The sequence below is a fragment of the Pieris napi genome, chromosome 2, assembly GCF_905475465.1.
Source record: "Pieris napi chromosome 2, ilPieNapi1.2, whole genome shotgun sequence".
Lineage (NCBI taxonomy): Eukaryota > Metazoa > Arthropoda > Insecta > Lepidoptera > Pieridae > Pieris > Pieris napi.
The window spans coordinates 3,535,668-3,562,221 of NC_062235.1; the positions used below are offsets into that span (position 1 = coordinate 3,535,668).

The 26,554-nt window shown below is 34.5% G+C and overlaps 4 protein-coding genes across 7 annotated transcripts; 2 read left to right on the plus strand and 2 right to left on the minus strand.

The window, feature by feature from the left end:
* Window positions 1-158: 158 nt before the first annotated feature.
* Window positions 159-7,497, plus strand: LOC125063075. Its single transcript, XM_047669316.1, has 8 exons — window positions 159-503; window positions 634-870; window positions 1,349-1,580; window positions 1,785-1,960; window positions 2,777-2,899; window positions 4,122-4,264; window positions 6,276-6,447; window positions 7,319-7,497. The coding sequence occupies exons 1-8, from the start codon at window positions 393-395 to the stop codon at window positions 7,430-7,432; spliced, it is 1,308 nt and encodes a 435-aa protein (XP_047525272.1). The 5' UTR covers window positions 159-392; the 3' UTR covers window positions 7,433-7,497.
* Window positions 7,498-8,365: 868 nt separating this feature from the next.
* Window positions 8,366-12,209, minus strand: LOC125063074 (probable splicing factor, arginine/serine-rich 7). 4 transcript variants are annotated; one of them, XM_047669314.1, is made up of 5 exons: window positions 11,596-11,736; window positions 11,290-11,515; window positions 11,008-11,168; window positions 9,593-9,733; window positions 8,366-9,290 (listed from the first exon to the last, which is right to left on the minus strand). In XM_047669314.1, exons 2-5 carry the CDS (start codon window positions 11,485-11,487, stop codon window positions 8,504-8,506), a joined length of 1,287 nt encoding a protein of 428 aa, XP_047525270.1. In that variant the 5' UTR covers window positions 11,488-11,515; window positions 11,596-11,736; the 3' UTR covers window positions 8,366-8,503. The 4 variants fall into 4 exon arrangements, 3 of the variants coding, with proteins under 3 accessions (XP_047525270.1, XP_047525269.1, XP_047525271.1); XM_047669313.1 differs by having other exon boundaries at window positions 11,290-12,208; XR_007119457.1 differs by lacking the exon at window positions 8,366-9,290 and adding an exon at window positions 10,548-10,627 and having other exon boundaries at window positions 9,602-9,733; window positions 11,290-12,209.
* Window positions 12,210-12,320: 111 nt separating this feature from the next.
* Window positions 12,321-13,916, plus strand: LOC125063076. The gene is made up of 5 exons (XM_047669317.1): window positions 12,321-12,593; window positions 12,701-12,822; window positions 12,921-13,062; window positions 13,271-13,446; window positions 13,756-13,916. The coding sequence occupies exons 1-5, from the start codon at window positions 12,545-12,547 to the stop codon at window positions 13,852-13,854; spliced, it is 588 nt and encodes a 195-aa protein (XP_047525273.1). The 5' UTR covers window positions 12,321-12,544; the 3' UTR covers window positions 13,855-13,916.
* A 9-nt stretch (window positions 13,917-13,925) lies between these two features.
* LOC125063073 (dynein axonemal heavy chain 12) lies at window positions 13,926-26,367 on the minus strand. Its single transcript, XM_047669312.1, has 2 exons — window positions 26,072-26,367; window positions 13,926-25,750 (listed from the first exon to the last, which is right to left on the minus strand). The coding sequence occupies exons 1-2, from the start codon at window positions 26,204-26,206 to the stop codon at window positions 14,084-14,086; spliced, it is 11,802 nt and encodes a 3,933-aa protein (XP_047525268.1). The 5' UTR covers window positions 26,207-26,367; the 3' UTR covers window positions 13,926-14,083.
* Window positions 26,368-26,554: the final 187 nt, after the last annotated feature.

A 26,554-nucleotide genomic window follows, 5' to 3' on the forward strand; every position in this document is an offset into this window, starting at 1 on the left:
AATAGTCACAAATAAACTAACAGTGTCCCTCGCGAACAAGAAATAGAATTTGTGTTTGTAGATTTATGTCCCGGTATAACATTTTTTTCTGTGGTATAGTACTCTTTGAGAGTTATTTTATAAGACAGCCTGTGGTTTTACGTTTATTAAATATATATGTAAATATTAAAACCACAGACTCAAAAAGTAAATATTTTGAGATAAAAGTATCGTCTCGTAATTTTTTTTTAATAATTTGCAAAATCAAGCAAAAATCGATTACCTAAATACTAATAAACAAACTAGGCTCTAAATGTGAAGTTTTAACTGTTAGCTGTGGACACACAATAATCATATTTCACTAGAAGCTCCTAATTCCCTGCTCTTGTTATTGCATAGGCTTTAATTACAGAATGTCACTAATTACAGCGGAATTTCTTAGTTTCGTTAAAAAACTGGAAGAGAATGATGACAAATTAACATCTATCTCCCCAATTGAAAGAACACCAGAATTTGAATTTAATGTAAGTGTATACTTTAATACCTAAGATATTTCCCAAGATTATTTTCACTATATTATTTAAATATTTTTTTCTGATTCTATAGTTCACTATTTATGTCTAAAATCATTTTCAGTGTTTAAATTGATTTCAGAACTCAATATGCTCTGTTTGCAATGGATATTATGGGCCAAGTTTTGGAGAACCTGTATGTGTTACATGCCATACTTTTTTGTTTCCTGAATTCCAATCCTATTTGCCTTGTTCATACTTTTGCACTGAAAAGACAGACGATGGAGACTCTGGAAATGATGAACCTTCTGACTTAATTTTTAGCTCAGAGAAAAAATCCAACAGAACTTTCTCAATTCCAGCTTGGTGGCGTATCAGGGTAATTATAATAAAAATTGTTAAGCTTTCAGTAAACTTGTTGGAAATTTCACAGTCCAGTTCACTACTGTTTTCAAACTGTTACTATTATTTTCCTTAGTTTATATGAGTTATTGTTTAAATTCAAGTTGAGTGATAAATTTTAAATTTATTGTGCTTCTGTTGTGCCCGTTATGTATTTGAGCTTAATTTTATGGACATGGTAATATGTATAATAAAAATTTTAAACTCTATCTTTCTAAAAACTTTATTTACAAATTCTAAAATCTATATTTAATCATTGAGGGTTTGTTTGTAAATACACTAGAAGGTTTGGGACGGACAAACAAAATTATTATTTACTTATTATGCAATACCATTTGACCTGTAGTCTAACTTAGAATCTCTTGGTTAAAGATATAAAGTAATCATTTGACCATGGTTTTAGTTTAAATAAGACCTCATAGTACCTAATGTTTATTTATATAAACATCTTTCAGACATCACTAGACAGTGAAACGAGCCCAGAAGATGATGCCAGCAGAGCCAGTAATTCTGGACCCAGTGGCAGTGGCAGCTGCGGTTCCGGGTCAGCAGTAAAAGACCCATTCATCCCTGGATATGCCCCTCCACCACAACCACCTAATCTTCCTCACACTCTCCAAGCCTTGAGTACTCCTCGTCTTCCAGACAATTTGCCTTTGGGAATTGTTGAACATTTGCCATCAGAAGGTAAATTTACATATTAGTTTTGACACTTATGTTTTCTATATTTTTTGTCTGTCAGAAAGCTCCTAATTTGAATTTTTGCTATTTTTGTAGACGAAAAAGATATTTATTATAATATAGTATTATTTATTAATAATTAATATTGATAAACATTTGATTTAGTATGTTTTTATGAAATATTTTAAGTTTAATAAACCATCTTTACAGTGCTACTATGTATATTCCGATATCTTGACGACATGTCGCTCTGCGCCTGCGCATGTGTTTGTACGCGTTGGCAGAGGTTGGTCCGTGCTCGTGTTCCACTTCCACGATGGGCCACATTCACAGCTGCAAGATGGCCGCTGTTTAGACCCATGTTTACTGACTTCGATTGGCAACGGGTGCGAATATTACATTAATAGATCTAAAAAACCAGTGGCGCTACTATCATTGAGCCTTCTAAAACAGATTTCTGCATCTGTTTCGAAATCACTTTTTTTATTCTTTTTTTTAGTAGGTGATCAGCCTTCTGTGGATGAGTCACGCCGTGGATTTCTTGGTATAATGAGCAAGTTTTTATTGCGTAAATTGAAGGCGCGCGCTTAAAATATATTAAGGACCTATCGGTCGCCAAACTCTAAAAAAGTACATTGTTTCTTTCCATTTTTCGTCATCGTTTCTTGAAGTAGGGCGAATAGAAAAAATATATGGTGTAGTTGAGTGTGAATGGTAGTGAATGGTCGATACACGATTTAAATAACTTGGCTCGATAGAAAAAAAATCCAAACATAGCTAACTTATGACACTTGGAATTCATTTTATGACGAAAATGTATATATAACATGATTTTGAAATTTACACGATATATTTAATCGCAAGCTAAGTAATCCATTTCAGAAAAAAAATTGATAAAATTACATTAAATTAATGTTTTATATAACTAATTGTTATAACGGGCCGGCGCGCCTCAGTGCTCCAGCTCTCCTTTGCGGCCCGCAGTCCCCGCGCCACGAATTATTCTTCAATTAAACAAATTTAACGAATGATTGAAGGATTCAAATTAATTAATTCCCGTTTATGTGTAGCACTCACGTATGTGTTATATCTAAAACTAAAACATGCATACTTTATTGATTTAAATTTAGCATAATATAAATAATATTGTCATTGATTGGTAGCAAACAAACCACAAAGAAATTGTTATATTTTTATTTCAGAAATACCAATCTTTGGTGGAGTCTTGTTTCTGCCGCAATTGTTTAGTGCAAATGTGTGTCCAAGCCGCACCTAGCGGTGAAGAAAATGCTTGGAGGTGGAACAGACTACGCAGCGAATTAAAGGTATATCGACTTTAGAGTATATAGTTTACTCTTTAGTTTATGGGTTTTTTTTTATTTTTTTTATAAAGATAATTCACACCAATTGGCCTAGTCCCATGCTAAGTGAAGCTTGTGTTATGGGTAGTAGGCAACGGATATACATACATATTATAGATAGATAGACATATAAATACATATTTAAACACCCAAGACCTAAGCATAACACCAAATGCTCATCACATCGATGTTCGTCTCAGCCGGGGATCGAACCCGGGACCCATGGATTCGTAGTCAGGGGTACTAACCACTAGACCACTGAGTTTTCAGTTTGAATGTGTTGTCAAATATATTTTTTACCAAAGGCGCCCACAATTAGTACGTCGAACTTAAATTTATAGAAAATTGTTTATCTACATATTTTGTGTTAGTTCACATTAAAATTAATTTTAATTGTGTAAACTCGAAAAATTTATTGATAAATAAAGGTATTTATGCGACTTTTTAATTGGGTATTGGCACATGTAATATAACAAATATGAAAATAATTACTGCACGTAAATAATAATTAAACCATCTACGATTCGATATTCGATTTCAAGAAAACTGAAATTTAAACTCTATATTTGTTCAGCTCAGAAATTCTAGCCATTTGGCGTGTTTATTACGTTAAACATTTTTAACCGACTTTAAATTATGATATAATTGGATAGTATTGGAATGATGGTCTATTTATTCTAACCACGTCAGCAAAATTTCTTAAATGCAATGTAAACTAAAAGTCCTATCGATATGATCTTGATTTGAATAGGTATATTCCTACTTAGGGCACAAGCTTAATTTTAAAAAAAAGGGTGCGTGTACTATGTACGCGCGTAAGAAGTTATGTACTTCTTTGGCATTATTAAAAATAGTTTTTGATTGCATGCAAATAATTAATTACAATACAAATTTATAATCAAAGACTGGAAAAGCAGTCATTATAGTCAATAAAGTTCAGTTTACATTTGAAAAATTAAATAAATAAATATTTATTATTATTCTCTTACATTAAGTGTAACATAAATTATATTATTATTCGAATGTTGTTTTTAAATTATGTCCAATGCCGTAGCATCTTCCGTGGGCAACTTCATTCTGATAATTTTGTGTAACGGTGCGCGCATCGTAAAATTTCACTCTCATCAATTTTTCATAACGCGCCTAAAGAAGAATAACTTCAAAAATAAAATTCTTAATTACTTAGATGTTACGCAACGACTCTCCCGAAGGCATCGCAGCCACGCCCTTGGACATGAAGTGCTGCCACTGGCAGGCCAGCGTCACCGGACCGGCTGGATCGCCTTACGAGGGGGGCGTCTTCTTTCTATACGTACAAGTACCCTATTCGTGAGTATTTCATTATTTATGTCTCTTTGTCCGTACTCTCTAACCTTCAAAAAAGCCGGAATTACATTACGAAATTAGTGGCATGTATGTGAAATCAGTTTCACGTAGTACGAAAGTATATATATCTATATATATAAAAATGAAACCCGTTTTCCATTGTCACGACATAACATGAAAACGGCTTGACCGATTTGTCTGATTCTTTTTTTATAATATTCCTTGAAGTACGAGGATGGTTCTTACGGAGAGAAAAATTTAGTGAAAAAGTCTAAAAACAACACTTTTCTGTATTCCCATACAAAATATTCGTAATAATATTTAAAGGCAATTTGAACTTTAATACCATATCATAAAGTTCAATTGTTAGTGGAGGGGTTCCGGGAAGGTAAATTTTAATTTTTTGACATAATGTATATTTTGTTGTATTATAAACTTTTTTTTTATCTTACTAGCTAGACCGGTGTCCCGAATAGCTGAATAAGTATTAAAAAAAAAAAACGACTGTTAGGCGGTACGATGTTCGCCAGGCCAGCTAGTACTTTATATAAGTATATGTATTCGCATATATCTTTCATATATAATATAAGTATATGTACAGTAGAACCTCTATAAGTCGAATATCAAGGGAGACGCCAAAAAATTCGAGTTATAGAGTTTTCAACTTATGGAGGATTTCGACTTAGGCGGATTTTGATTCGACATAAAGAGTTTGAGGTTTATTCTTATAAACTTAGCTAAATTTCAAAGGGAATCAAAATTGAACACTTGACACAAAGCAAGCAAACACGTGTTTCCATGAGTCATAAATTTATTATTGTATACTCCTAAAATGTTTTCTAAGAAACAATAGTGTACTCACATTGTCGGCAAGTTCTTAAAGTCGGTAACTTATTTTTGTTCGAACAATAGAGATAATAAATTCCAAATGATCAAGTTGTAAAGGTTGTAAAATAAAACGTTCCTATGTTCGAGATACAGAGGTCAAATTTAATTTTTCGAGTTATAGAGTGAAAATATGTACCAAAATGGCTTGGAGGGACTCGGTGATTATTTCGATTAACAGAGGGTCAAGATTTCAAGTAATGGAGGTTTTGGTGTTTTAAGGGAAGGGAACAAAACATTTTTTCGAGATTTGGAGGTTTTTGACTTATCGAGGTTCGACTTAACGAGGTTCTACTGTATATGAAAGATATATGCGAAAGTAATTTCGTAAAATAATTAGTGTTAAATATGTTTATTATGGAACATAAGATACATGTATCACTTATGTTCCATAATAAACATAAGTTATGAAACATGTTGCCAGATCAGAGGATTTAGCCATAGATTTAGGGGTTTCTCAACCGACTTAGGGGCAGAATAGGGGGAAAGAATATTTGGGGTTTTTTTTTAGGGGAAATTTAAAAAACACGCAAAATACAGTTTTTTTGCTATTGTACACAGGGCGTCCGATAGTTATGAGACATGAAGGGAAAGTACCTTTAATATCGTAGATAGAGACTTTATGTTATTTTTATCACTATTAATTCATCATTCAAAGATTTTCAAAAATTACTTGCCCTCATCTGGGAATAGAACCGACTTAAATGTAAAAAAATTACTTATTGAAGTGAAACTTCTTTATCGGCGTTGGAAAAAAATTTAATAACTTTTTCACGTTATATTTAATTAATATTGCAGTATTATGTTTATATATTTATTATTTATGTCAAAAACCGTGTAGTGCGTTCATAAAATGTATAAGTTTATATTAATAACCATAACAATGATGAATGAAATTCTGTAATAATCTTAGTAGTAATAAGTTAGAATGAAATAATTGTATTATTTGTAATCTATTCTATCTATGATAATAAAAGCCTTTTTTTAAACTTTATCTAACCAATTTCTGTAAAGTTGCATATAGTACATCATTTTCCGTAAAATAAGGTCATAAAGAAGTTTCACTTCTTTCGTGTGTACACTAGTACACGCATACATTTTTTAAATACTGTGTTAAAATATTTTATAGATACCCAATGAGTCCACCAGTGGTGAGATTCCTAACTCGTATCCTTCACCCAAATGTGTCTCGTCATGGTGATGTGGGCATCGACTCTGTCCACCACAATTGGTCGTTGGCCTTGACTATCAGCAAAGTCCTCATCTCCATACAGAGCTTACTTACAGACCCTTATACTAATGTGAGTTGACACTTTTATTATTAAGAAAAATGTTTGTAATAAGAACTTTATTAGTTGACGCAATATGCAGGCAGACTACATCTACAAAAAGTTACCCGTTCACAATTTAAAAAAAAACACACACACACAAAACATACACACTCGTTTTATTATTATATTATTAATTAAACTCACTCATTAATTTACATACACCCACAAACTCACTCGTGCAATCACGTGTGTTACGCGTCGCGTATTGAAGAATTTATTATAAACAGTTTTAAAAAAATCCAAATTTAATTTAAAAGAATGTTTATTCATATGTTAACTTTTTCATAGAAGAACTGGGGACCCTGGGGATCGGGTATTATTTACTTAAAAGGATTCCCCAATCTTACACATTGTAATGTACAATTATAATGAATAAAGACATTTTTTTTATTAGTAGGTAGTAATCAACAACAAACAAACAAAGTTTATCTTAAAGTAGGATCAGTTGTTGAAAAAATTGGGCTGAATGCTTCACCGTGTAACTGCCCTCCTTGTGGTCGTAGGTTCGAAGCTCGGCTGTGCACTTTACATCCATGTGAGCATCTCCTCAACTCTAAGGGCATGTCGGTTTCATCATGATACAAAAAAAATATCACGAAACAGATACAGAAATCCAACCTTATAATAAATTAAATTTGAAATTTTGATTTAATATGTAATGATGATGCAAAAGTAGGATTACTGAAGTAATAGTAGATTTGGAGTGGATGTTATATATACTATGATGTATCTATTTGAAGTCATAGCAGATGTGTTACTGTTATTTGGTGTAATTTCATTCTCTTTGTTAATCTAGTTTATAACAAATTTATACATAGTTTTATTAATTATTTTATTTTAGGTTTGTATGGAGCCGGAACTAGGGGAGATGTACGTACAAGATCGACCAAAGTTCGAAGCCCTCGCGAGACAATGGACCTGGAAGTATGCTATGCTTGATGTGTTGCCGTTTTGAATTGTCTAAAATTAAGATTTGTATAAGTGTCTGTGTATTTTACTCTCTACAATAAATATCATAAAGTTTTTGTAGTATCAAAACAACTTATACTTATTTATGACCTCTGTAAAGAAATATTATTTATGCTTGGGTTTTATTCCGCCTTCCTTTTTCATTTTCTTCCATATTTCAGTCAATTTCTCACAATTACATAAAACTGGTAGACATTTTTCATTTCCCGGAGCCCTGCAGTAACCGGGGAAAGGTGCTTCCCCGTTTGGCAACCATCTTCGGGAGCCTTTCAAAAGCCACTCCTTATAATTGACTGCGTCTAAAATATCTTTTAACTTGGATAACTCAACTTTATATTGTATGTGTGGTTTTAAACTAACAGGCTTTAAGAAGTGATAGTATACTGCTATAATGCGATGAATATTCTAAAACAATTTTTAAGATATTTAGCTGAAAATTGCACGTAATGCAAATGTATATAATCGAATCTAAATCATTATTATGAAAACGCTTACCTCGAATTCTCCCGATATCATTTTATCTTTGTAGTTCAGTATAATGAATTTGGATTTCACAGCGTGAAATTAAATATTGAATTGAAAACAATAGTTGATGTCGAAGTGAATGTAAAACGACTTTTAGTTAAAATTTAAGTAAATCAAGAAATCTCAAGGGCATTTCGATAGCAACCCAAAACAAACCTGTAATTAGGTCTGAACCTATTCCTTATCATGCAAAATCTATTTAAATATGTAAGTTGAAGTGCAAATCTGTTAGTTGACCTTGTTATTAAACAAATTAAAAAAATAGATGTCTAGATCTGTGACAATGAAGATAATATATTGTAATTACATAAATAAGCGAATTCTGTTTAACTTTTTTACTAGATTAGAAATGATTTCTTAGACAAAATCGTTTTTAAAATTTGGTAAAACTAACACTTTTTAAAATTTGATTTATTTGTTAAAATACATGACAAATCACCATTCATGTACAGTTGGAAAAATGAAAGCAAATTATACAAACAGCAGGTAAAAAACAAGACTTTCTTCAACTTTGTCATCGGTAACTTAATATCTAAGGCGAATTGGAAATGTCCATGTTATCTGGTGAATTCTTTTCATCCCCTAAATCTGGCGACCGTTCGGCCATGGAAGCATTCGTCTCCTCAATCACCGGGGTGAGATTGGGAGTCTTATCTCTAGATTTTCTGTCGTGCGATGTCTTCGAGTCTCTGACTGAGCGACTCTTAGATCGACAACTGCGAGAAATCGAGCGTTTCCTATCCCTGGACTTAGATTTTTTTCGATCTCTGGACCTAGTTCTCTTCCTATCTCTGGATCGAGTCCTTTTCCTATCCCTAGATCGGGATCGTTTACGCGACCTAGACCTTTTCCGTTCTCTCGAGCGCGATCTCTTTTTATCTTTGGATCGTGATCTCCTGCGGGATCTGGAGCGCTTTCTTCGAGACTTCGAACGAGACCGTCGCTTTGAACGGGAACGTTCACGTTTTCTATCTCTGGATCGAGATCTTTCCCTCTTTTTTGAAGGAGACCTCTCTTTAACTTTTTTATCTGGTTCCGGTTCCGGCTTAGTTTTCTCTTCGACCGGCGTAGAAGCCTTTGATTTGGATTCGGAAGTTCCGTTAGTTTCAGGCTCAATGGTTACAACCTTTGTCTCTGGTTCTTTTGTCTCTTCCTTTGGTATTGATTTAGATTCTTCCCGCTTTTCCTTATCTTTGTCAGAATCTTTCTTGTCTTTGCGATCACGGTCACGTTCACGAGAACGATCACGTTTCGATTTAGAGCTGCGATGCCGCGACCGCGATCGTGAGCGTCTGGAACTTCGACGATGAGAACGAGACCTGGAAATAGTTAAAATAAGATTTGTATAAGTGTCTGTGTATCTTTGTAGAAGAACTTTCCATAAATTTGGGGACAAATTATGACTTGTGGCTCAAAATATCGAAAATTATCTATTAGTCCGTTTAGGACCCGAGTATGTATGGTGGAAATAAATATAATTATTTGTATGTTATTAGCATTTTTGCCCCATCTAATATGACATTTACAGAATTATAGATACAGATATAAATCATCGTGATTCATATAATAGATCACTGTTTATAAATACTGAACAGTATTAGACTAATAATACTTAATATACCTAGAACGATGCCTATTTCTTGATCGCGATCGGCGGGAACGATGTCTGGATCGCGAGCGAGACCTCTTCCCGCGGTGTCGAGACCGGGATCTCCGGGACCGGGACCGGGAACGGCGGCGGGATCGAGAACGAGACCGAGTCCTGTTACAAACTCCCTTATATAATAAATAGTGATTGTACGAGTAGAACCTCGAACTTGTCATAAATATTTTTTTATAGATTTTAAATATATAGCCCATAGAGCTACTGCATGTTAAGTGATTACTGTTCATGGACACCAATAATAGAAATTATCTCACATCAAATGCATAATTTTTATTCAAATTTACCAGATGTCCATTATGAATGTAACTGATCACCTTTATCTCCTTTTTCTTTATCTTAAACAAAACTAACACTTTTATCTTATTAGCAAAGTAAAAATATAGAAATGGCACTGTATAAAGTGAACATAGCCTATCAAAACCGGTACATTTAAGATTACTTTGAGAAAACAATTGAAAATAGTTTTTTTTGAAGATTTTATGGTCTGGTAACAATAGTTTTTTTTTAAATCCATACATTATGAGTGAAGATCATTGTTGTATAAGTTTTAGTACTTTACTATCCTTTACTTGCAACACCAAACTCTGCAGATCTTATTTTGCTGCTAGTTACTTACCTTATTACATTAGTTGATACTGTTAATGAAAATAATAATTGATAGTACAAACCTGAGTGATGTTGATATTGTACATAGGAGATTGGGTAAGATTTTATAAAACTAAATTGAGTTTACTACTAACCCTTTTTGTAGATTATAAATGCAAACGAATAAAGACAGCAACTGACTCGCAATGATCTAGTGCAATGAGACAAGTAATTATAGGCAAATGTAGGACTAATAACTCTATTAACTTGTCTTATTGCTAAGGACAGGATTAAAAATAAATTAAAAAGGAAGGGCAGACATTACCTCTATGCTGTACATTTCGAGAATAAATGTGGAGCACGATTGAGCTGAGCTAACACGCATTCGCTGCATCTTATGCTACTCTGCAATGTAACAAGATCGCCACAAACATATTACATATTGTGTTGCAAGTCTGTTGCTACCTTTACTGATAAATTACTCCTATTGTTATCCTTATTTCCTTGCAATTTAGGCAATATTGCCGTTGGATATGAAAAATTAGCCGCCCAAACAAAACCAAGCCAAATTTACTCATGAAGAATCTAAACAAGGGACAAACAATAAAACATGATATATGAAATTGCAGTAATTTATTGTGCAATATAGTTAATTCTCGTTGTTCTAAGTTAAAAAATAATAGGGCCTTTACCATATGCTTGAGGTTTATTGACTTGATTCTGGTTATAACAGCAGCATTATAAAACTTTGATATGCAGAAAGTCTAAAAATAAACAAGGGGTACCTTCTTTTATCCTTAGACAGTAATCCTATGACTGGATCAATGGCTGCTGAAATAAAATTCTGAGCTTCCTTAACTCTGCACATGGCTTCCTCTATCTCCCGTTGCGCTGCTTCATTGCTCTTTGTTTGAGGTTTACAAATAGCTTGTGTTGAATGATGAACCTTATAGAATTTAAATGTTATTATCTTTTACACAAAAGCATATAATAAATTACACTTTATGTTTTTAAAACTATTAATGTGTACAATAATAGTTTAAAAAAAAAGATTAAATTTTTCTTACCTTTATCATCTGACCTTCTATCGTAGTATCATTATATTGTAATGCTTTTATTATACTTTCTTGCTCAGCCATTTCAATCAATGCAAACTTAGTTGGATCATTTTCTCTTTCGCAGAAACGCAGGTAAGAAACTTCTCCCGCCTGACCGAAATAGTCAATTAACTGCTGACTAGTTAACTCCCCTACAAATGCTACCATAATTGTTCTCCGTATCTCTTCAATCCTTCTAGAATCATAAAGAGCCGGTATAGGAGGATAAGGTGGCAAACCTGCTTCAGCAATTTTTGGATCATAAGTTTGTATTACTTGATTTGGTGGTACTCCTTCCAGAGAATTTACTACATGTGCTGGTAGGCGAGGTTCTACAGTATTCAAGCCAGGCACAAGTGTACCATTACTTGACATTTCTAAAGCTTTATGTTCGTCTGGAATTTCCCCTGATGGCAAGGGTATAACGATCAGAGCCCTGTCGATGAACACGGTGTTGGTCATGTGCTGAGCAACGTTCACGGTTGTCGCATCGTAATATTTGACGTAACATATTCGCGATTGCACTGGACACGACACGTCTCTTATTGTTGGATACAGCCGTATGTCATCGATCTTCCCTAAGTAGCCAAACAAAGTTTGCATCTGGTCTTTAGTAGCTTGTGGCGCTATATTGGTGACTTGAATCACCCGTGTGCTGTTTGAAACCATTTTGGCAGACTTACACATTGGAACTGTACAGAGTTTATCTACGCTTCTTTGATATCACTTCTACATGGTTGTTGAATATTTATATTTGCGGCAATATACTTCTTGGCCAAAGATCAAGAACTTTCTTTAAGTTATATGGGTTAAGAATTAAGATGAAAAATGCACGCAACACGCTCGCGTCGATTTACTTGATTGATGGCCGAAATTCGGAAGCCAGTACAAAATTGACAGTGACGTACGACAACAGAATGTTAAGTAAGTGAACGTCTATGGACTATGCTATAGAGTATAGAAATAATATTACACACCTATCAACTATTTTAGCCCTACGACTACACTATACCAGACCATAAAATCTTAAAAAAAAGCAACAATTGGCGGCAATTCGACACTAAAAAAAAAGATAGTGAAAAATTTAATATTTTAAAATTTCGGCAAAGTACTGCCAATATTGTAATTATATTACGTTATTCTAGTTCATTTGACATAGGACTTTGAACGTAATAGATTTCGTTAATAACATCTCATCTTAGAAATAACAAATAATCAAACAATAATGGCACTGGATGATAAAATAATAGAATTAAAACTGCAGCTGCATTCTGGTACGCTTATAATTATAAAAGTTTATTTATAATTTTAATTATTATGATTTTATTTGGTTATTATTTTTGCAACGTTAATGTTTTGAACAAGTATATAAATGTTTTAGTTAGTCAACAAAATTTTAAACTGGAGAGAAAGGTAAACTCTTTACGGACGAGAGAGCATATTTTAACAGAAGAATTGGCAAATTTGAAAATTACATACGAATTTTCTCATTCCCAAATAACTGTAAGCTAACTTGAGTAATCGCTAACTCACCCTAAACTTAATTTTTCAATTTCAAAATATATATTTTTTTATAACAATTAAATTGAAACATAAAACAGGAATTGAGTAGTGAACTATCTCAACTGAAGTATCAGAAAGCAATAATCAACGTGTGTGCGAAGTCCGAAGAGGCGAAGATTGAAGTTCACCTATCTAATTTAGATAAACATAAAAAATCTTATGATATTTTATTCAACAAAGGTTTGTATTCAACTTTGTACCTACCTAAAAAAAAGCATTTTGAGCTAATATACTAGAAATTCTAAATTCAATTAGATTCAAAGTTCAAATGCCTGCAATTGTTTCACAAAATTCCATTTGTAGAAAAAAAAAATTGTTGTAAAGCACACAAGAACTTTCATACGTAATAAAACCCAATGGATTTTTTAATTGGTAATATACACCACAGAAAGAGCAATGTCAGCCGTAAAAAGAGAACACTTGAAACAGAAAGAAGTAGAAGAAAAAGAAATAGTGCGTCAGAAAATGGTAAAGATTTTAGAAAAAAACGAACAGCAAACGAAAGCCGCGGCAGCCATAGAAGATGAATGTGTCGCTATAGAAAGAGAGTGTAGCTCTCTAATGGTATATAAAATAAATCTCCTACAAGTCCCTCATTCGTAAATTCCCAAAACTTAATATTGGAGTAGGCAAAGAGCCTTCTCCAATATATGATTAAACGAACATTGGTCGTCCTTTGCACATTATATTCTTCAAATCTTGTGGTGATTTCGATCAATACTGTTTGAAGATTGAAGCGTATTTTTCCGCACCTTGTCATGCGACCTAAATATTTTTACAATGCATATCTATTTATTTTCTCTGTTCGCTTTGAGTCTCCATCAGCGGAGTATTTTGTCTACTAATTTAAATATACAAATGTTTTTTTTACAGAATAGAAACAAAGCTATAATGAAAAGGTTGCGACGTAAACTTATTGAAACTGAAGATACGCGGCGGGAATTAACAAAGAATAGATTCAGTGACAATTAGAAAATTCACCCACTAATAATAGATAAACTAGTAATTTGAGATGTCGAATAAAACTTTTTGAAACACCCAAAAACTGTTTTATTATTTATTATAACTTCAAAGACATGTTTAATTAATCGCAAAATATTAAAACTACATTATTACTATAGTTCACCAATAGAGTAGCATAAATTGTTAGGATCAATAAAATCTCGTTAGAATTACATTTTAGTAGTTAATAATGTTTACATTAGTTATCTAGCTGAAGTAGTAAGGCAACACTCCGTTTTACCCAATGAGCTGCTGGCATATCTGAAGGCAAATAAAAAGCAAGAACGAAATTCGAAGAATGACCTGTAGTTGCAAGAACTCCTTTTCTCTCGAGCGTCTTATAAAGAGGACACCTATACCTAGAACCTTCAGCAAATTCATTCTTTAATGTTGGATATAGCCATACTACTGGCATGTTATCGTTTAATATTTTAGGCAACTGTTCACCTATTACATGTTTACTCCTATCCCAACGACCGCCATCCATAAAAAGTCCTTGTACATAAACACCCCATTCAGGTGGTGTAGTTTCATAATCAACTTTTCTCACTTCAAAATCGAAAATCAGTAAATCTATTGGAATTTTCTTTGCTCGAGCAAAGTTTTGTACAGAGCCAGTTAAAAATGCTTGTGTAAAGAAAAATCCTGATAACCAAAATGTAGGTGGCTTCCCATTTTGATACCAGTCTTCTAACATAGCGAGCCGATCAATGAAGTCCGCAACATAACTCGGTAGAGGTTTTAAACTAGGATAAGACACTTTTGACCAGTTACTTGGAATTCGACCGAGAAGCATAGCGTTAGACTGTAGATCTAAGGCTGGAGACATCACAATAAACCCTTTGACAGCTTTTTGTAAATCTAAAAGTGAAGTTTTTATCTCACGGAGAAGTTTATTAAATCTTTCCATTTCTTGTATAAGTACTGTATTCATAGATTCATTGTAATCAACGGGATATTTCTTTTGGGCAGTCTCTACATCGAATGCCGGTGGCAATTTCGAAAGAATTTCTGTTGCCATTTGCATGAGGATAACTTCAGTGTTTCCACCCTCACCACCAGAACCTGATCCTTCAACTAGAACTAAAGCTGCTGTAAGTTCCATTGAAATAGTATAGTCTCGTGTTATTCCTGCGTTCATATGCAATCCGAAAACCTCAGGGGGAGGATTTACAGGTACAGATTCAATGTGCTTGAGATAGTCCTGATATTCACACCTACGTGGTAAACCATACTGAGTACCAAGATCACAAAATAAGTGATTGGGATCATGAACAACACCAGAATTGACATAATTATCTAAAATCGTAATAATCAGTCGTCTATCCCAATCATCGGTTACTCGACCACCATAATTACACTCACCTGTCAAATATTTAATAGCTACGTATTGTATTTCTTCATATTGGTTTAGAAACATCTGTAACTGCATAACCGAAATATGAAAATCTGAATCATTGAAACCATACTGTATATTCCATCCCAAAGGTCCAAACTTTTTCCTTTCTTGAACAACTGCATGAAAGAAACTTATTCCATACAACAGTTTACTAAAAGCTTTATCTTTTCCGGGACAGCCTTCGTAAAACTCTGGTTCTTTTAATGGTTCCGATAAGTAAGATCGGTTTAGATTATGTTGTAGCCCTGTGGGTGGTTCGTTCGTCATTTTCACTCCTACTTGTAATACAGACTGCGGGAATTTATCAGATGGGTAGCTTGTCAACCATAACCTAAAGCTTAAATCAGTGTTAGTTAGATCGAAGCCTTCTACAATTTTCTCTAATACAGGTAGCCAGGAAACTGCTAAGTGACAGTTTTGTAAGCAAACCCATCCACCTTCTAACTGAGCCCTTTCAATCATTGCTCTAGCTATAGGCCCCTGGCCTTGTCCTAATGATATAGAATTAAATCTATGTGCATAACCCATTTTCTCACAGTATTTTATCAGTGCACCCATAGGATCTGAGCCAGGTGATAAAATAAATATTAAAGGTGCTAAGCAATTTGAATCCCCGAAAGACTTTCCTATATCGAATGGTGGTGGTGTAATGTATTTTACTCCCATTTGATTTTCTACAAAGTTAGACAAAGCAATTGTTAATTTATCTGGCCTTAAAAGTCTTACTACCAAGAGTTTTTGAAAAGCTGTTAATTTATCGTGCCAAGGAGCAGGTAAAGGTTTAGTATGCGGTTCAAGATCATCATAAACCTCCTTCCATTTTGCAACAGTATTAAGGAAGTTGTTTTTAAAGCCTTTGTATGCAGGTAAATCGTCAATTCTACATATTTCATCCCAACTTTTATCCGGCAACCAGTCAAAAGGTTTTTTATGTGGATTCTCAATAGCTATACCTCCAGTGATTAAAAATTTATATTCGTCATGATTCATTTCACCAGTTGATAACATCATCTTAGAGCACATTATAAAAGAAAACATCAGTTTATCTTTATCAAAGAGAGATCTACAAACATTACTGTATAAATTGTATGTGAAAGTGTCTTTTAGAAACTTTAAACGTTTGTCTAAATCCTTTGATTTGTTGGCGTTTTCAATGGATATAATATACAAATTAATGAACCATGTTAGTGAATATTGATACATTGGGTCCACATTTGGTAATTCGGTAACACAGTAGTATAAAACAGCTGAATGCGAAGCTATAGGTCGATAACCCAATCTAAATTTTTCTATGATTTCTTCGGTTTCTAAGCTAGCCTCTTGTTTTTTCATAATGTCAATGGCCAGCAATTTAGATGAGTCTAAAACTTCTATAGCGCTCTCATCTTCTAAAATATCCCCTTTAGATTCCTGTAAAGTTCGTAAAATGTCATCTTCAACTTGCTTTAAAGCAGCTCGATTAGCCGCTCCTTGTACAATCAACTTTTCCCGCTTTTCCTGTAAATCAGGTCTTTCTTTTGCAACCACTATTCCTAGAAGTTGATCTTCTAGTCCATCCTTAGTTAAAGCAAAGTTGATAAGAGTAACTTTATTAAACACTTCTGGTAAATAATGTGGGTTTCTAAGTTTTGTAGTCATGTAAAGCCTGAAATGTGGGTGATATTCAATGACATTATCACCGAGAGCTATAAACTCTTTACCAGCTTGCATATAAGTATTCTTAAGTAGAACGGGATCTAAAGGAGCTTCTACATCCTCTAGTATGCAATCAATCAGTGCCGGTTTACCATATTCTAAACAAGTTTCAATCACTTTCATATAATTGCCATCTGTAAACTTCATTACTTGTAGATCATTCAATTTTTCCATAGTTTTTATCCATTTATTAGCCTGCCCCTGAGGATCCACTAGGAGGGACCATCTCATTGAATTGTCTTGTATAATTGCATTATCGATCGAAAACGAATCTCTGGGTAACCCAGCAATACACCAATTTTGTATTTTGATATCAGTACCCAAAATGTCTTTAAAAACAAATTGATCTGAATGAGGCATTTTTAAATCAATTACTAGCTTTCGCCATGTTTCAGTAATAGCTGTGCGAACAGGTAGTGTATACGGTGATAAGTAGGCAATAATACCGCAAGATACTAATATGTCTCCTGCCAAATTATCGTACAATTTTTGAAGGTTTTCTGCAGCAGCTGTCCACCTGACTCTTTCGCCACCTAGTCCACCAATCAATTTTTCAGCACGATACAATTTGTCTATACACAATTGCACTTCATCTTCTAAAGCTTTCTTCTTTAGATTGGCTTCCTCCAAGGCCTCGTTTAATTCCGCCAATTTTGCTTCTAATCGGGCGACAGTTGCCTTTTTTTCTTCTAGAATAGCCATAGTCTGAGCAAATTCTCTTTCGGCCGCCTCCAATTTCGCCTTTTTAGGCGCTACGACTTTTGCTACCGCGTCATACATATCCATAGCAATTATCCATTTACAAAGACCTTCAGCAGCCGTTGACGCCTTTGCAATTATATGTGGCTTAAAGTCTTTATTAGACAGATATTCTTTTCTAATCTTTTGCATCGTTGCTACTGGTATATTATCCTTATCAAAATTTTTTAAGGATTCTAAGAAACTCATATCACCTAAGATTCTTTTACTTGGACCCCAAAAATCAAAGATTTTTTTACCTGGATTGTCAGGATCAGGTATTTTGTCGGGAGGCAAACCTTTCATAACGCAAACTGCTGCCATTACCAGCTTTACTGTAGCAGGGGGATTTTTCATAGATTTTACGATAGTAATATCAGCCGGCTTTAGCGTGTTTAAAGCTGCGATAGCGTCTTCTAATATAGGTAAAGCTAGAGCTAGATCTGCTTCACAGTCTTTCTTAAGTTCTTGTGCTGCTGCTGCCTGTACATTTGCAACCTTTTGGTCTTCTCTTACCTGTGCTGCAGCTTTATCTGCTATTGCAGTTTCTACTGCAATTTCTTCCATCATTTTGGTTGATTTCGCGGCCATTATAATAAGTTGTGGTTTTAACGCATTCAAATCACGTTGCATTATTGCCACTGCATCTGCTGCTTGCATAAGTTTATCAAGACCATTGGTATATCTTAATTTGGCTGCTCGTAACTCCCTTTGTTTGCGATTCGTTAATGTAGTAAAAGATTTTATTAAATCCAAATACGAAGCTGATGTTATATAAGTTTTACGTCCAAAATCATTATAAAAATCTGTTGAGACTTTACGTGCATCTACGTGAAATTGTTTACAAGCAATAACAGCGGCTTGCTTTACAACGTCTGCTACATTAACTTTACCCATATAATGATTTGCTACCATTTCTAAAGCTTCTTCAGGCCAGCTGTCATACCAATCAATTGTACAGCAATTTACTAAAGAAGGATATAGCCTCAGTCTAGTTCGAAAGGAGCTGCCAATTGGACTAAAGCATAAAACAATATGAAGTTTCGCTTTACATCGACCTACAAAGAATGAAAATATTTGCAAAGGGCTTATATCCAAATTTCGATTACCTCCCTGTGCTGCAAGACGTACTAATTCAAGAATTTCTTGCTTTTCATCTAAGCCGTATAAATTAGGTACTTCACCAGAATTTAATAAACTATCTAAGTTTTGTATGAAAGTTTCTTCTTTTATTTGACTTTCAGTAAATAAGAAAGTTGTATCTTTGTTTAATCCTCCGGATTCTCGTAAAACTAACTTAAGATCATCATGCCAATCTTTAACGCTGTAAGCTTTCGTGATTTCAGGTTGAAAAGTTTGTTGACCCAAAACTGTACTTGCTAAGCGGGTAAGAGATTGACGACCTGAACCTCCAACACCAACAAGTAATGCATTGCCAGATGGCATTGAAAGTAGTCGACATATTTTAGATAAATGCTCTAAAGCGTAATCGAATAAGACTATATTCATTTTAGCTTTATGCATCGTATTATATTCAGCCAACATTTGAATTGCCACATTAAGGACCACTTCTTTAGAAGGCATTTCATCATATCTACGTTCACCTTCAACACTGTCAGTATCTAAATAGCAACCGAACATTAAATTTTTAATATTCTCTTGAGTGACATCGCCCTTTTCATCTTGATAGGTATCTAAAGCAGACTCAAATGTGTCCTTCATAAAATCTCGCGTAGCTTTTTTCAATATATTAAAAAACCATAACCGGTCTGGCTCATCTACAAGCCTATCATAAAATACTCTTAATATTTCATGAACCCATACCCTGGTAAAAGTTTTTTTACTATCTGCTGATTCTTTTCGCAATAAAGCACAACCTTGTATAACCCTCGAAAAATCTCGTAAATTAAATATATAATGAGATTTTGCAGGTGTTGGCCTTAGACCTTCAGTAGCTTGGTCGTATATTTCCATGGTGGCGGCAATAATATTAACTATAACAGGTTGAGTATCTTGTCCGAAACCATTTCTTCTCCATCCAAGTTGTAACAATGATGTAAATATTTTCGACATACTTTCCTTCGAAAATTCGTTAATTGAGTAAATATTGTAGTGTCTCAACATTCTGGGATAAATGAGCTGTCTACTTCCTCCCACTGGTCCAATAGCACCGTAGAACGTTGTATCGTATAAGTATAAATTATCGGTAGTTTTTAAGTCATACCAATGTTTAATGTCAAAATACAATCTTAATAATTCTATAGCAGGTTGAGCACCATATACTTCTTTTGCTGGCATATTCATATCATCTATAAAAATGATAGCCTGTTTTCCTCTAACTGGTCCGTAATTGTTCTTTCTTCTTTTTACCAGCTTCGACAGAACAAGATCCTGTGTTTGGTTAGCTGAAGTAGTTGTTGTAAAAGTTATAAAACCGGGTGTGTACTTTTCCATGTCAATACAATTCATAAGAAAATTTTGCACGTAAAAACTTTTTCCAGTGCCAGTCGGGCCAATAAGTAGGATAGGCTTTAAAAACTTTGTATGAAGTTTTAAAAGATAAATATATTTTTCCGTCTCAAGAGTAGGAATAACAGTCTGCAATAAATTTATTTGTTCTTTGACTTGAGCTGCTTTCACAGCTTCAGGCCATGGTTTCCAGCAACCTTTAGTTTTGAACATATAATAATGATCAATAATCATACCTTCAGAAGGAATGGAGACGTCAAGTCTGTCCAAGTTAGCGGGAATACCAAATTCACCTTTAAAATAATCTTTTACTAATTCATCAAATTTTTCACGAGAGTCTGTATGTAATATTCCACCAATACCCCAAACTATTGCAGTCATAAATGAAGCTAGTATCCAAGTTCTTATATATTTTGTATCCTCTTCCCCTTCAATAGCATTATCCATCAACATTTCTATTAGTCGGAGGGTACTGACAATTAAATTCACTTCGCCAGCCGTGACCAGTTGAATACATTGTCGCCTGACAAAATAAACTAAAGGATCAAAAAGCCATTCACATAATGCAAAAATAAATTCCTCATTTTCTTCTAGCCATATTGGATTTAAAGTGTTTAACCATGACTTATAAAAGGGCATAAACCCTAACGAGGCTGATTCCATATATATCATACCACATCGAGATACGGTAGCAGGCGAGGCTTGTGATAGATCCATAACTTCAAAAATCATAGACATCACGCTAGACATCGCCATCACCTCACCTGAAGTAAGGCATAGCTTTTTATTATCATCCAAAACTGTATTCATATTTTCTATCCAAACTGCGTCAACGGGACCGTCAAATACTATCCATTTCAGTTCAGGAGTATCTTCAGACGCAAAATTCCGAAACATAGTTGCAACAATCCCATCCGTCCATTCATAAGATACAGGGTCAAATGCTCCATATAGTTGACCCATCGTTACAGCTTTAGGATTCAGAACTTTGTAAGTTGAAGGACAGCCACCTGGTTGGTTTCTTTCATGCATTAAAGTCAATGCTTCTGATAAGACTTTTAATGTCATAGATTTCCCAGAAAACGGGTCACCAACAAGCATAAATCCATGTCTTACAATCATCATTTCATAAGTTTGTATAATTTTAATGAGAGCACATTCCATAGGCTGCAAATTATTAACAGAACAAACATCGTGACATGCGTTTAAAAAATTTTCATAATCTGGTTTAGGTAAAAAAATTCCCGGAAACAAATCTGATATAATTCCTTCAAATAAAGGTACGTCAAACGATAAAAACTTAGGTAAATTGACATCTGTAATGGATCTTAGTAATAAAATACTTTCACTTTCATTCGGGAAACTTCTTTTTAAATTACCAGCCGCTGATAAAACTGTTTTTACAGCACGCATTCCATAGTCATAATGGTTTTGAGACGATAATTGTTCCGAACAAAGTCGATATGTTGTGACAATTTTAACTGATAAGTTTCTAGCATCAATAAATCCAAACGAATACAACGATATCTCACCAATCATAGCATAGTCAGGCACCATCATGGCCACTGTTCTAAACAAGACCTTCAAATTGTCTGGAAGTTCAGATCGACCAGCGTAACCAGGATTCATAGTGATACAAACATAACAAGCCGGATTTAATGTCAAAGTAGTACCTTCAAAATCAAAAGTTTCTAGGTGCTGCCTTACTGCTTGTACAATACATAAAATCTGTTGAGCTATCACTGACAAAACCTCTACTTCAATTCGGTTAAACTCATCAAAGCACACCCACGCGCCACAAGACGCTAAGCCTTTAAAGAATTTACCCATAGCTTTGTAATCTAAGCCATCAGAACAATTGAATACGACACATTGCACGGCCAACGCTTTCGCTAAGTCCTTGGTGGTTTCAGTTTTACCCGTACCAGCTGGACCTTCAGGAGCACCGTTTAGATGAAGATAGTAAGCTCCTATTAAAGTACGATAACAACGATCTGTCAATGGCGTTATAACTAAGCGATCTGAATTTCCCAGATATTCATAGGCATAGTTAACAACGGCATTAATGATTTTTACAAAAACTTTTTCTTCTTCCCAATAGTAGCGTAGTTGTGCTAGCCATTGAAAATCGGTAACTTCAGTTACATTTTTTCCTACTAACTCGTATATTACATCTTTAGCGTGTACATCAATTACAATTAATGCTTTCACAGTTATACTATTCAGTTTAGTCAAGTCGGATCTTCTAATGACAGCAACAGTTTCGTTTAGTTGTTTTGTTAAACCTACGTGAAATTCTTGAAGTTGGCTGAGTTTGTGGGTATTTAAGCACTCATGAACATCAACGGCCCAGTAAATTTGTGATATTGCTAATACAACCATACCTTCCCACGATAATATCCATTCGACTCGACCCATATTCGGATAGTCGTAATATGATAATTCTGTTTCTGATTTAACTGCTCTTAGCATTTGATCCTCAACTTGTAACAACCACTTTTCGACGGAACCTCTCGCCGCTGCAACACTTATCGTTTCAATAAATTCAATTTGTTCACCTTCCATTGATATCATAGCTAATATGTTAAATTCTGGATCGAAAACCAATCTGTTTATGCCCTCAAAACATTTTTTTAGATGTGGCTGGACTTTTAATGGATTTTTGGTTTCTGATAAAATTTCCAGCATTTCGTCATTCGATAAAAAGAAGAAACGTGAAAAGTACAATCTTTTTTTCTCAAGATAATTATTGACACCGTCATTAATTTTTTCGAGTAGGCCTGATGCTATTCTAAAAGACTCTAACACTCCGGCCCCACCGGCAACATCAAGTACATGGGGATCTTTCTCTACTGATCCCATGTAACGTCGATAAATGTTATTTACTTCAACAAACATAACCCCTTCTTCTTGCATTTGTGCAACAATATCTTTAGATGAAAAAATTGGTAACAAATAGAGCCATTGACTTTGAACCTTACCCCACTCATCGATTGTAGAATTCACTCGCATTATTTTATCATACCAGGTCCTCACTTGCGCTTCAAATGGTTTTACAAAAGCAGATCCTCGCATACCAACAGTTTTAACTATATGATCATCCAAGACACTTTGAATATCATCTAAGCCAGAAAGAATGAAGATTCCAGTATCTTTATAAGGGCTTGTTTTAAAACATATATCGGTCCATTCTGCCATCATTTTATTTAAACTAGTAATCAGAGCTAATTCCTTCGTCGCCGCAACACTTACAATTTCATATTGATCAATATCGTCCCATAAATTGAAATTAATTATTTTTCTCAATGTGGTTCCTGCTGTTGGCGTCAATTCAAATCCGGCGATAGATGACATTTCATCCCAATGTCTCTGCACTAGAGCGGGGTTGCACATGATATGACCCATTTGAACATTTGGTCGCCAATCTTTTATTTCTACCACTGCTTGTGCACATAATTTCATAGGCGCAGGCAAATTATTAATATCGGGGTCATCAACAAGGCCTTGAAATCTCTTTTCAACTCCTTCAGCTATTTGTTGTTTTATTTTGGTCCTATAGTTTTTAGAAAGCTTTAAAAATTCTTTGTAATAAAAATCATGGTCTTGTTCAATCTGATTGTGGTCTAAATATTCAAATGGTCCGTCCATCCAGGTATAGTAACTCCGTTTCCACCGATGAACGAGGTGAACTAAACTATGAAACGGCAAAATAAAGTCTTTTAACTCTTCTAAATCTGGGTACTGTGTTACGGGAAATTTAAACGTTTTTTCCTCATTGTTTATCCATATGACCAATTTGTCACAAGCATCAAGTCTATGTACAAGCTTACGTAAATGTTCTAAATATTCAAGTGTGTGATTAATGTCATCCATATTATCCAGAAGTTGTAGGTACGGTATCATATCTAAAACCTCTTTATTTAATTTTGCAATTTTGCGTTGTAAATTGTCTTCCATTTCACCTTTAAAGGTTTCATAGGCGGCGGCATTCTTCTCAAATATTGGTTTAATATCAGTTAACCAGTTAACTGTTTTAGTATTAGAGGCAACGTGTTCTGGACTTAACGAAGTCATCTCTAACAGGTTAGAAATAATATTAAGTTGTCTCAATATTCTTTCCTTCAAAACTTCAACCAAAACAGTTTTTGCTTCTAAGATATATACACCCTGTTCAATCAGTTCAGCTGCATTTTCTGGTTCTTTCAGGGCCTTTCTGGCTATTATTTCAAATTCATGACAAATTGAATCATTTTCTTCCATATGGTTCTTAACTATACCAGCAATAATGTCATTGATAAATTCCATTGCTTTTAGTTTTAATCCATCGACCATACGTAATTGACATACAACAGCGCAGTTGAAATATTCATTTTCTAAAATAGCCGTTATTTCCGAATCAATACCTTGAAAATATTTGATTTTATCCCGAGATTCTTCAAACTCTCCAGCTTCATTAATAAATTTCTTAAGTGCTGCCTTGGCAGGGGCACCATATAGCATACTGTACTCCTTCTTCAGTCTTTCTACATATTGCACCAAAGGAGAATAAACAGCCGTTAGTACCTTTTGTAACCTTTCATGTCCATCTTTGTGTAACCACTCGTTGTATTGGACGGGCAATGCATCATAATTGTATGGAATTTTTAAATATTGCTCAATGGGCATAAGACGTTGCGATATATGCGAAATTGCATTTGCGATACTATGAAAAACCTCATAAACGGTTTCCAGAGAAGAGTCATAAAAAAATTCACCATCAAAATCTAAATCAAGGTTTAAGATAGGCACAGAGTCCGGATCCTTTAATGCTGTGATCAAAGCCTCAATAGAACGACGCATTAGTTCTTGGATTTGCATAGATATCATTTTGGTGGCACATTTTACAAATACCGGTACACGCTTGGGTCGCATGCCTTTTAAGCAACGCGGGTTTTTTAGCCATGCTACTAGTATTGAATACCAGGTACTGGAGACGAGATAATCAGCACGTTTAATTTCTTCTAAAACCTTCGTTTTGAAATCTTCTAAGTCCATAGGACCCCGAGCGCGATATTTAGCTAAACTTATAATGTGGGGCGGAAATGATTTTTCAGACGATTCTAGAACTAGTCTAATAAACGGATGTAATAATAGGGATCCATCCTGTAGTTTTTTCCGAAACTTAACCATTCTGTCATAATTTGCAGTTACGCCGCTAAATTTGAACAGCGGCTCTTCATATCGCTTTCTGGACACCCCAGGTACTTCGCGAATTACAGTTTTCACGGCTAAATCATGAAGATTCTCATTCCAGGATTCTTTACTTTCCTGGATCAGTTCTTCAGTAATAGCAGGAAAGGCATTTCGCAATTTAGATGGAATTAACCCGATAATTTTTCTCTCCCATGATTTGAGCATTGGTGGTGGTTGAATCTTATTAGCACATTGTTTTAGTACTGCAACATGTCGATCTTGGGAAATTTCTAGGTTGTCTAATTCGCATCTTTCTAGCGGCGGTTGAGCAATCCTTATTTTCCTATAGGTGGCGCTCTCTTTAAGAATTTTCCGATATTTAGCTTGCTTATCCTGAAAATTTCAAGTAACCTTTTTAGTGAATTTAATACAAAATCTGTTCATATAATTATCAAAAGTGAAAATCAGATCAGATAAAAAACTAAATTATTATTATTTAAATCTGACATGGATCGTGTCTATTACGCTGGAATTTTGGATTTACGTACGTTTTCGTACTTTACAAACCCAATCACATAATTGGAACTGCGACCCGGATATTTTAAAATATACCGTAAAAGCAAGTATTTATTGCACACATAGATATATACATGGGATTCCGGGGTTAATAGACCCGCGCGTAGCTACTAGGCTACTCATATCTCATAATAATACCTTAATCCGATTGTATGGAGGCAAAGGCACAAACGGCAGCTTGTCGATCTTATGCACATCTGGTATCGGTAACATCTTAGGAATACGACATCCATTTTTGGTCGTCAATAACTTACGTAGATCACTTTCCTCCATGGCTCTTAGAATAACTTTAGACTGGCGTTACAAATTAACCTACAAAGAAATAGAATAAAAAACGAAATAATTCATCTTCAAAATTACAAATATTGATAAACTCGTTGTCATAACAAGTTGCTTAGTAACGACAACGATTATAAAAAGAGGTTTTATTTGGTCCAAAAATTATAGAATACTCTATTACAGAAACTACACCGTTATTAGCGCGCAGGCGTCAGTACGTAATGAATTTATTTATTATATGTATTAGACACAGACCTCTATTGGCTACTGCGCGGCGCTTTAATAGATCGCTCGCATCCTTCACTCTCATAATAAATGTAACTGATAAACCAATAATTACTA